We start from the raw sequence: 12,939 nt of genomic DNA on the forward strand, positions 1-12,939 counted from the left end.
GACTCCAGAGAATGTACGTAACCTCCTGAATGCACTACCTTCACTGGAAGACTTGGCTTGCTTCTCCATCATATCTTCAGCCGTGCGAATGATGGCCTCTAGAGTGCATGCTTGTAGTGGGCTAGAAGCTGACATGGCAGGGCTCTCCTCCTGTGCACTAGGGGTAGAGGTATGAGGTCTCTCTAGAACTTCAGTCTCTTCAGTGTTAGGTCCCACAATCCTCCATGGTTTCACACTGCCCATTGGCAACACCTCTGGAAGGATAACCTTGACATTCATCTTCTCACTGCATTCACACAAGACAGTCAGACATTGAAGCTGCGAATCATACATCCTCGCTCGTACCTTGACGCGTCCAAGCACTTTGATAAACTGTAGTGTTTGCTCCATGATGTCAATGTCAGTGTCTTCAGGAAAATCCATTACTAATATGGCATGTTCAGGGTCAAGTTTCTCTCCTTTACACCAATTATGGAGCAGTGCCATGGTGTACCCAGGGGTTAACTAGTGTATTATTGCATTTATTTTCTATGAATAATTTGACTTTTGTTCAATTTAGACTTGCCTTTGTGTTTGTTTACTTTACATTATTTCTCAGTTATATTTTACCTATAGAGCAAACTAGTAGCACTGTATATTTTACACTTATAAAACAGCTCTGTTTTAAGGTCTATTCATTGATTTATTTGTACTGTCAGAACAACCAGACCTGTAGATCTAAGTTATAGTGTCTGGTCAAAACCAGTTGTTTTATTTTATTTTATCTAATCTAATCCCAGCGGTGCATCCATTTTACCCACCCCCTACTCTGTGTCTATAGACGCCGCGAAAGGGAATACACTAGGAGGGTGGGGCTACGGATTCATATACTAATACTATTCCGAATAAGACTTAACTATACCCAGCAAAATTATGCTTAATGAACTGAACTTATTATTCCGAAATAACTGGACCAGACAACTTCCTTATATAAACAGGTAATGAATTGAATTTAGGAATGTGAATAAAGTAACGTTGCGACAGCAGCAATGCAAACAGGCGCACAATTATGTCAAATACCCCAAAATAGAAAATACAAATAAAGAATAATTATATATAATTATATATATAATTACGCCTTATCACTCCTTCTGCAATCATCACCAATTAAAGTGCCTTATACACTTCAACCTTACAATTCCCCATAAAAAATAGTTAAACTAACCATCCTATATAACTGTGACAGTGTGTGCATGTGCGGGACCGACTTGTGTTAGTGCAGCTAGGGACTAAGATTGAGACCTTACACTAAAGACTGAAGCTGCCCACTTCCTGAATGCGTCTCTCTCCGTTATTCAGTAGTTTCAAAAGTCTGCTTACTCTGGATCTGGGTGCAGTAAATCCATGGCTTTTAGACTGTTCTTCACCTGTGAGTTCAAGGCTATTAGATTGTTCTTCACCAGTGATTCCCTCTTCCAAATTCCCGTCATCCTGACCACCATCAGACATGTCCCTCATTGCCTCATAAGTACGGAGCGAGGCTGCCTCAAGGTCATCCAATCTGTCCCCAGAGATTTCCACACCCTGACAATCCTTAGCACATAAATCAGCTTCAGTGACCTTCCCGTCCCTGCCTTTTGTATCCTTGGGCTCCCTAGAATCCTCAGTGTCTGCCTCAGACAACACACTCTGAGCATCGCTGCCATCTTCCATGTCACCCTGAACAGGTAGGAAACTGACACACAGCAGAAGATTGCGATAAACAACTTTTATATGATCAGTCTCTGGGTGTTTGATCTTGTAAATGTGGGTCTGTGGGTTGCAATCCACAACAGTGTAGATGACACTTTCCCATTTGTCTGCCAACTTCCGACGACCACGCTCGCCCTTGTTAGCTACAAGCACCCTGTCACCGATGTCAGTTCTGGTCCCCTTGGCTCGCTTGTTGTATCTCTCTGCCTGCTGACTCTGTTCCTTCATAGCATGCATATTAGCAAATGCAATGGTTTCCTTCAAATCCTTTTGCAGAGACTCAATGTACTTGGACACATCCTCCCTCTCACTCAGGACACTCTTGAAGAACATCCACAGGAATGTGGGGGACCCGGCCAAACATCCGGGTCACGGCACCAATTGTGGGCCTCGTCTTTGGTCTGCGTGTTGTGCTGCAGCATATGATTATATGGGCTGTATGGGCATGCACGTGTTTTTATTGCGTCAGTCAGTCAGCCTCTATTGGAGCGAGATGTCAATATTTGTGCATGCTGACTGAACCCTCGTGGAACAAGAGAGATGAGCCTCCTGCGTCCTTTATTCCGATGTGGTCAGAGGAACTCTGAGCGGCCTGGTAGCTCAGTGCTATCTAGATTTCCTCAGAGTTTCCTCTTTGAAAACGTTTTGTATGATTCCTCTTGGTTAGCTTTGTTAGATAATAGGTGGCCTATTGTCCATTCACTCTGCTAATGAATGCACTGTATAGCTTACTATGCTACTTAATTAGCTAGTGTTACACAAAACTCTGTGTTGGATTCTTCTGCTGCTCACGAAACGGGCAAACATCATCCCGTCGCAGAATGTCGAGTTGACAGTCCAGGAATTAGTCCACAAATTAGTATGAACGTTGTTTGAAACTTTTGGCATTATTTTTCAACAAAGCCAACGCATTTCTCCAAACTCACTTCCTTATCCCCTTGCACACCGGCACTCTCTCTTTCTCTCTTGCTCGCCCACTCTCGTCACCCATCGTGAGAAAAGCGAGAAAAGGCACGGGTGACGTTTAGTGATTACAGCCAGTGCCAACTAACATCATAAGAGGGCGCCAGGAATACGAAAAAAACAAAAACAAAAAAGGTTCTATAATTAACCGTCATTAGAACTTTACTCCCTGGGGAACAATATCATTATATTTTGACGAACTTTATGCGGGTACTTTTTACTCCTGCTACCCCAACATACAAAGTTCTGATTCTCACCTCCAAACTCTTACCCTTCCTCCTCTCTCGCTGCCTCTCGACATGCCTTCCCTCTCTCATTCTCCTTCGCCCAACAGTAGAATAGTTTCCATCGGTACCCTGCTGGCCAACAGTACCAGTCGTTGATAACCCGGAACTCGACCGATCCGGTATGGAAATCTGATTTATGATCCGCATATTTGATTTGGCAAAACTTTTACGGATGCCCTTCCTGATGGAACCCTCCCAATTTATCCGGGCTTGGGACCGGCACTAAGAATGCACTGGCTTGTGCATCCTCAGTGGCTGGGTTAAATGACAAGCATGTTCTATGGTTGCATACCTTCGTCGCCAGCATATGCATTTTGAACATTGATTAAACTTTAGTCAAATTATGTGTGCGTTAAATGTTTTTGATGCACATTCTCCAGCCAATCAGAAACGATTTTTCTCTTTGCCCATAGTATAATCTCAGATGTATGAGCACAATTCAGGAACGTCATGGCCAACTATCAAATTAAAACTTTTCACTGATGGTACACATGGCATGAATGGTTAAAGAGTAACTGCATTACTAAATATGTTTTTTTTTTGAGGGAAAATTTGAAATACATGGCTTCATTTCAAAGAAAATAATCAAAGATACTTTATTTGTCATTTGTAAGCATGCATAAAACGAAAATCGTCCTCTGCATTTAACTCATCCTATGGTATAGGAGCAGTGGGCAGCCGCAGTGTGGCACCCGGGAGTCAACTTCAGTTCTTCTTCCATTGTCTTGGACCGGGGCATAGACAGGATTATTAACCCTTACATACATGTCTTTAATGTCTTTGATGGTAGGAGGACACCGGAGCTACAGGCAGAAACCCACGAGGTCACACGGAGATCATGCTCCTTTGTTTATCAGTTATATTGGCGGCAGTGCTGAAGAGCATCTCACTCTACACACGTGCAGGGTGGACGGAGAAATTTAGCAAAATCAATCGAGGTTGGCTGATTTTCCATTCGAGCAATGGATTCTATGACTATGGAATAGTTGGCTTGCTGAGGTAGGTCTGCACTTGAAAAAGTGTACTTGAGGACCAGGAATTGCTGTGCTTCCCCTCAGGAGAGGCTACTCTTGCTTGTGCTTCCAGTGTCATCCCTTGGAGTTTTCTTTGCCAGCTCTGATGCTCTTGTTTCAGATGTGGTCCTTTTCCACCTCTTCTAATACATCTTCCACCTTCCCTAGATCTGCCATTAATCCTTAGTGAGTCTTGAAGTGTCTGTACTTGTACCTGGAACAATGAAAACAAAAAAATAGTTATACATTGTACTTCTAGAGGTTAATCCTCTTCTTGATATGAAACACCAAATTTATGCAACAAGTAATCTAAACTAGAAAAGTTAAAATTGTTAATTTTAAAGTTTAATGTAATTTCAATATTTAAATTTATAATTTACTTATTTAATATTTAGATGGCTTAATATCTAAATTAAAATGTAAATTAAATTGATTTAATTAAAGTGCATTTCATTTTTAATTTTAAATTCATAATTAACATTTAATTTGATTTTCGTTAAAGTTTTAATTAAATTTTAATAACATTTAATTTTAAAATTAAAAATTAAAATAATTGGTTTTTTTTAGCTGTTTAACCAGTTAAAAACACAACCTTTATGCCTCTAACTATTCCTTCAGTATGGTATCATGTTTAAGCTATTGTAATTTTCCCTTAAAAGTGAGCACACGCCACTCCGACTACACACATTTATATTATATTTACATTACTAGAAGAACTGTTAGGGTTTGTGGAAGACCCCAAGCGCACAACACCAGACAGAGATGGGGTTAGCCGAAAACTGGCGTACTTTATTCCTTACGCGTACAAATAGTTAAACATCGGAAGGCAATGAGCGACAAGGAAAAAACGGAAAGTCCAAGGGGGAAAAAAACTCGCGGGTAATCCAAACGGGAACACGGCAGGATATTTCCACGGGGAAACTTTGCAAGGGAAAAACATGAACCAAGGGCTGGGATGAGTTCGTAGGGAAAAGGACCGTGGGAGGAGAGTAGCCGCTACTGCGGGTGCGGGGAGGTTACAACACGAACTGACAACGGGCACGTAGAAGGCCACCAAATTTAAGCCCAGCCCTGATGACTAAGCCCGGCCCTGACGAGCCGATTGGCTGCCGGCGCGGGGTGGGCGGGCCACGGCGCGGGGTCAGCGAGCCATAAAAAGAACCCCGGTACAATGTAGCGGTTTGGTTATCCACCCGTCTAAAACTCCCTCCTCTTCATCCTGCCAGCTAACCGCCTTCCCCCTGTCCCTAAACCCCCCCCAACTCCAACTCCCTCCCCCAAATGCTCAGAATCATCTGAAATGCCGAGAAAAGTGGTTTTTAGCCAGTTTTAGAAAATGCGTATTTTGCATAATTATTACAATTATATTTTAATTTTCTGCTATTTCTCTGGTCCTATCTGGAACAATACCTACCACCTCCCAAAAAAATTAGGAACATAAGTGCATTTTTGCATAATGCCAAAACATTTCTAAGTCCCACAAATTTTTTTTTATATATGTAGGTGAAAAAAATCAAAGATGCTCAGAATCATCTGAAATGCCGAGAAAATGGGTTTTTAGCCATATTTAGAAAAATGCATATTTTGCATATTTATGCAAATTATGCATAATTTTAATTTTCTGGAATTTTCCCCTTACTCTCTGAGACAATACCTACCACCTCCAAAAAGAATTAGGATCATAAATGCTTTTGTTTTCGGTCCCGCTATCTACACTAACTAACACACACACACACCAACACCACACACACACACATTACGAAAATATATGGGTAGATATTGCCGCATACGCCACACATATGCCACCCACCCTGGCCTTGTATGAAAAAAAAACCTGGAATTAGCCAACAATCTGTGTGTGTGTGTGTGTGTGTGTGTGTGTGTGTGTGTGTGTGAGTTGGGAGACAATGTGCTGTGAGCTTTATATCACGTGTACAAATCTTGCACAATGTCTACTTGTCCCTAATTTAGATTCTTCACTATGATGACGTTGAACGCGCCCTTGCAGAGAACCTGTTCATGCCACGTTTCCCATCATTCATTTTAGCAGCTGCAGTCATCTGGGGTCTGACATCTAACTGCGTGCACAGTCTGAATCAACGCAAAGGGCAAACAACCAAACGTCAGCATTGTATCATTGCCCTGCCATGAGGAGCCCCGCCTCACAGGTCACTTAATTCAAACGACAAACTTTATTTCTTCTTTTCATATTAATTAAAATGACCATCTTTACTTCCTTTTGTATTAATTCAAATGACAAACTTTACTTCTTCTTTTTATATTAATTGAAATGACAACCTTTACTTCCTTTTATATTAATTCAAATGACAAACTTTACTTCTTCCTTTTATATTAATTCAAATGACAAACTTTACTTCCTTTTATATTAATTCAAATGACAAACTTGACTTCTTTTTATATTAATTCAAATGACAAACTTGACTTCTTTTTATATTAATTCAAATGACAAACTTTATTTGCTTTAATATTAATTCAAATTAAAAACTTGACTTCTTTTAATGTTAATTCTAATGACAAAATTTACTTCTTCTTTTTATATTAATTCAAATGACAAACTTGACTTCTTTTGTATTAATTAAAATGACAAACTTTACTTCTTCCTTTTATATTAATTCAAATGACAAACTTTACTTCCTTTTATATTAATTCAAATGACAATCTTGACTTCTTTTAATATTAATTCAAATGACAAAATTTACTTCTTCTTTTTATATTAATTCAAATGACAAACTTTACTTCCTTTTATATTAATTCAAATTACAATATTTGCTTCCTTTTATATTAAGTCAAATGACAAATGTTACTTCTTTTTACATTAATTCAAATGACAAACTTTACTTCCTTTTATATTAACTCAAATCACAAACTTTACTTCTTTTTTATATTAATTTTTATGACAATCTTTACTTCTTCCTTTTACATTAATTCAAATGACAAACTTGACTTCTTTTTATATTAATTCAAATGACAGACTTTACTTCCTTTTATATTAATTCAAATAAGAAACTTTACTTCCTTTTATATTAATTCAAAGGACAAACTTTACTTCTTTTTATATTAATTCAAATGACAAAATTGACTTCTTGTTTTTATATTAATTCAAATTACAAAATTGACTTCTTCTTTTATATTAATTCTTATGACAAACTTTACTTCTTTTTATATTAAGTCAAATGACAATCTTTACTTCCTTTTATATTAAGTCAAATGACAAACGTTACTTCTTTTTATATTAATTCAAATGTCAAACTTTACTTCCTTTTATATTAATTCAAATGACAAACTTAACTTCCTTTTTATATTAATTCAAATGAAAAACTTTACTTCTTAGTTTTAAATTAATTCAAATGACAAACTTTACTTGCTTTTATATTAAGTCAAATGACAATCTTTACTTCCTTTTATATTAAGTCAAATGACAAACGTTACTTCTTTTTATATTAATTCAAATGTCAAACTTTACTTCCTTTTATATTAATTCAAATGACAAACTTTACTTGCTTTTATATTAATTCAAATGACAAACTTGACTTCTTTTAATATTAATTCAAATGACAAACTTGACTTCTTTTTATATTAATTCAAATGACAATCTTTACTTCCTTTTATATGAATTCAAATGACAAATTTTACTTCTTTTTATATTAATTCAAATGACGAACTTTACTTGCTTTTATATTAATTCAAATGACAAACTTGACTTCTTTTAATATTAATTCAAATGACAAAATTTACTTCTTTTTATATTAATTCAAATGACAAACTTTACTTCCTTTTATATTAATTCAAATTACAATATTTGCTTCCTTTTATATTAAGTCAAATGACAAATGTTACTTCTTTTTATATTAATTCAAATGACAAACTTTACTTCCTTTTATAGTAACTCAAATCACAAACTTTACTTCCTTTTATATTAACTCAAATCACAAACTTTACTTCTTTTTTATATTAATTCTTATGACAATCTTTACTTCTTCCTTTTACATTAATTCAAATGACAAACTTGACTTCTTTTTATATTAATTCAAATGACAAACTTTACTTCCTTTTATATTAATTCAAATAAGAAACTTTACTTCCTTTTATATTAATTCAAAGGACAAACTTTACTTCTTTTTATATTAATTCAAATGACAAAATTGACTTCTTGTTTTTATATTAATTCAAATTACAAAATTGACTTCTTCTTTTATATTAATTCTTATGACAAACTTTACTTCTTTTTATATTAAGTCAAATGACAATCTTTACTTCCTTTTATATTAAGTCAAATGACAAACGTTACTTCTTTTTATATTAATTCAAATGTCAAACTTTACTTCCTTTTATATTAATTTAAATGACAAACTTTACTTCTTAGTTTTAAATTAATTCAAATGACAAACTTGGCTTCTTTTCATATTAATTCAAATGACAACATTTACTTCCTTTTATATTAAGTCAAATGACAAACGTTCCTTCTTTTTATATTAATTCAAATCACAAACATTACTTCTTCTTTTTATATTAATTCAAATGACAAACTTTACTTCCTTTTATATTAATTCAAATGACAAACTTTACTTCTTTTTATATTAATTCAAAAGACAAACTTTACTTCTTCTTTTTATATTAATTCAAATGACAAAATTGACTTCTTCTTTTTATATTAATTCAAATTACAATCTTTACTTCCTTTTATATTAATTCAAATGACAAACGTTACTTCTTTTTGTATTAATTCAAATGACAAACTTGACTTGTTTTTTTATTAATTCAAAAGACAAACTTTAATTCTTCCTTTTATATTAATTCAAATGACAAACTTTACTTCTTTTTACATTAATTCAAATGACAAAATGTAATTCTCTCATTAATTCAAATGATAAACTTTACTTCTTTTTATATCAATTCAAATGACAAACTTGACTTCTTTTGATATTAATTCAAATGACAAACTTGACTTCATTCATATTACTGCGACAGTTGAGGGGGGATCCCAGGGGCGTCAATTCACCAGAAGCCAAGGTACTGCGAAGTCAGCTGACGTCACATCTGACATCACGTGACATCAAATCAAGTCCCTCAAAATCTCATTCCATCTCAACCATGTGGCTCCGGTAGTTAGCTACAACCATTTATTTCATTTATACAATCGTGTCACCCTAATACAGTCAGAGCCTTGACTGATTCACCTAGACATTCCCATCGCCCGCAACGGAATTTGTATCCCCCGCCACAGGTGTAACGCCTTGACCCTACAGATTATAATATGGCAAGTATGTATTATTGTTTTTCATGTTTTTAAAAGTGAAACTTTTTTCACAAAATTAAAGATGGTCACTAAAAATAAAAATGGTCAACGGTAAATGGACTAAACCCCACTAGATAAAACCACACAGTCAACAATTCATTTAAAACACTGAGAAATGTGTAATTGAAATATATTATTCACACTGACCAGGCAGACAAGGTCATACACAATTGACGCCCCTGGGGGATCCATGAGAAGTTCATTTCGGGGCCGTGAGACAGGCCCCGACACTTGGCAGGACTGGATGTTAGCATAACCAGTGCACTACTGTCACCAGTAGGCGTTATCAGTAAAGCATACAGACTTTCTGGGAATAAACAACTTCCATAAGTTGTGAGAATAAAAAAGTCAAACTAATGAAAACGTGTTACTTTGCAGGGCTTGGCGTAGCAGCAACTGAAGTTCAAATGCTGCACTTTCCAGGCCACCGAGGGTGACGGTATGGTTTGTGTGTCTGCATGTGTGCAAACAGGCTTTGGTATCACACGTCTGTCCTGTGCTTATGATACCGCAGGTCCTAGCACCACCTGTCAGGAAGACTCGTGTGCTAACATGGGAATCTGCATCCAGCAGTGGGAGAACTACACCTGCGACTGCTCCATGACATCCTACACTGGCACGCAGTGCAACGATCGTGAGTAGCCACGCGCCCTACTTGCACATATGTACATCGTTATTAATGCAATTCTGTCCTCAGCACGTGTAACTTGAGATACCGCAGAACCCACTAAGGCACACAAAAGTCTATGTGATTAGTTTAAATCCCCAAATTCAGTTTTTGGGGTCAACAGGACTCATTCATGCCAAGTAAAGTCAAGCCTGGTGAATTTGTATAGCCCTAGAATCACAATTTCGTCCCAGCGGGCTTTACAATCAGTACATTTTGTGCGATATACAAGAGTCCCTCTCCTTCGACCCTCGATTCGGACAATCTTTACAGGAAGCCCACCACTCATCACCAGCTGCGATTACAATGACACGCATGGCTTCTTTTCACGGCCAAATAAGTTTGCCGTTACTCAGATTTTGCAGTTCAGCTTTCCACTCGTTTAAGTCAGTTCAGCTTTCCACTCGTTTAAGCAGTAGTCTACCCACACTTAGGAAATAGCAGAACTGCATTGTTTATTCATAAACTAATGTGGTTTCGAATTGGCAGTATTTTTTTTAATTTGCTGTGAACGTTTGAATTCGCAGCACTCATGGCAGAAACATCCCTGCCGTGAACATGCCGTGATGCATTCTTCATCATCACAATCATGTTTACTGGCCATGTAGCTTTACACGTACATAGAATGAGATTTTGTGGCTCTCTCGGTGTACTTAACATAGAATAACAGCACTATATAACACAACAATCATCCGATATATACCCAAGGATTGACTATCTACTGCAGGGATGGGTAACTCCGATGATAGAGTGGGTCACAAAAATGTTGTGCTCACTACCAGAGGGCCAGATGGTAACCGTGCGCTTCCATCAGTGGGATACTGCAGCCCCATTTCTCAATTAACCAATTATAGCTACTCATTTGCTGAGAAGAATAGAATATATACCGGTCATAAAAATACCAACATTTCTACTTAAAATATATACCGGTCATAAAATACCAACATGTCTACTTAAAATATATACCAGTCATAAAATACCAACATTTCTACTTAAAATATATACCGGTCATAAAAATACCAACATTTCTACTTAAAATATATACCGGTCATAAAATACCAACATGTCTACTTAAAATATATACCGGTCATAAAATACCAACATTTCTACCTAAAATATATACCGGTCATAAAATACCAACATTTCTACTTAAAATATATACCGGTCATAAAATACCAACATTTCTACCTAAAATATATACCGGTCATAAAATACAAACATTTCTACTTAAAATATATACCGGTCATAAAATACCAACATTTCTACCTAAAATATATACCGGTCATAAAATACCAACATTTCTACTTAATGAGCGTAACACAAACAAACCGTCCACATTTCTGAGTGATGTGCCATTACTGCAGTGCAACGGAGTCTCAAAAGTCATCACTCAGTAATGGTACAAATGTTAACAGTCCCATTGAGTGCAACAACTAATATTCATGTATGTAGTGCATTTCTACTCTGCCCCCCCCCCAGTCCACGACACCTCCATATAAACATGTCTACTCTGCCCCCCAGGCTTCTAGTCTGCCCCCTAGTCCATGATACCTTCTACTACCCCCCCACCTTCACATAAACATGTCTAACTGCCCTCCCAGTCCATGAGACCTACACATGAACATGTCTGCTCTGCCCCCCAGTCCATGACACCTCCACGTAAACATGTCCACTCTGTCCCGCAGTCCATGAGACCTTCACATGAACATACCTACTCTGCCCCCCGAGTCCATGACACCTTCACATGAACATGTCTACTCTGCCCCCCCAGTCCATGACACCTTCACATGAACATGTCTACTCTGCCCCCCCAGTCCATGACACCTTCACATGAACATGTCTACTCTGCCCCCCAGTCCATGACACCTTCACATGAACATGTCTACTCTGCCCCCCCAGTCCATGACACCTTCACATGAACATGTCTACTCTGCCCCCCCAGTCCATGACACCTTCACATGAACATACCTACTCTGCCCCCCCCAGTCCATGAGACTGTCACATGAACATGTCTAACTGCCCCCCCAGTCAATGACACCTTCACATAAACACACATTCAGCTCCAGATGGTAAACACATTATATACAGTGCCTTCCTAGTCCACCCACCACACCACATACATAAACACACACACATTCACTCATTCACACCCATTCACCCATTCACTCACACACATTCACACATTTACCCATTCTCACACACACATTCACCCATTCACACACGTTAACCCATTCTCACACACATTCACACACCCATTAGCCCATTCACACACATTCACCCATTCACACACACACAATCACCCATTCATATATACATTCACCCATTCACACACACATTCGAACACATTCACCCATTCTCACATACATTCACCCATTCACACACACATTCACCCATTCATACACTACCGTTCAAAAGTTTGGGATCACCCAAACAATTTCGTGTTTTCCATGAAAAGTCACACTTATTCACCACCATATGTTGTGAAATGAATAGAAAATAGAGTCAAGACATTGACAAGGTTAGAAATAATGATTTGTATTTGAAATAAGATTTTTTTTACATCAAACTTTGCTTTCGTCAAAGAATCCTCCATTTGCAGCAATTACAGCATTGCAGACCTTTGGCATTCTAGCTGTTAATTTGTTGAGGTAATCTGGAGAAATTGCACCCCACGCTTCCAGAAGCAGCTCCCACAAGTTGGATTGGTTGGATGGGCACTTCTTTGAGCAGATTGAGTTTCTGGAGCATCACATTTGTGGGGTCAATTAAACGCTCAAAATGGCCAGAAAAAGAGAACTTTCATCTGAAACTCGACAGTCTATTCTTGTTCTTAGAAATGAAGGCTATTCCATGCGAGAAATTGCTAAGAAATTGAAGATTTCCTACACCGGTGTGTACTACTCCCTTCAGAGGACAGCACAAACAGGCTCTAACAGGTACTATTTAATGAAGATGCCAGTT

General features: G+C 37.5%; 1 protein-coding gene across 1 annotated transcript in view; it reads left to right on the forward strand.

The window, feature by feature from the left end:
• The window catches only part of nrxn3a (neurexin 3a), a 564,844-nt gene that overhangs the window by 340,544 nt on the left and 211,361 nt on the right, over positions 1-12,939 (forward strand). The window contains exon 13 of the mRNA XM_056296357.1: positions 9,826-9,945. Within this exon, the coding sequence (XP_056152332.1) occupies positions 9,826-9,945 (120 nt within the window). The remainder of the gene's footprint in view (positions 1-9,825; positions 9,946-12,939) is intronic.

The sequence above is a fragment of the Lampris incognitus genome, chromosome 16 (genome assembly GCF_029633865.1).
Source record: "Lampris incognitus isolate fLamInc1 chromosome 16, fLamInc1.hap2, whole genome shotgun sequence".
Lineage (NCBI taxonomy): Eukaryota > Metazoa > Chordata > Actinopteri > Lampriformes > Lampridae > Lampris > Lampris incognitus.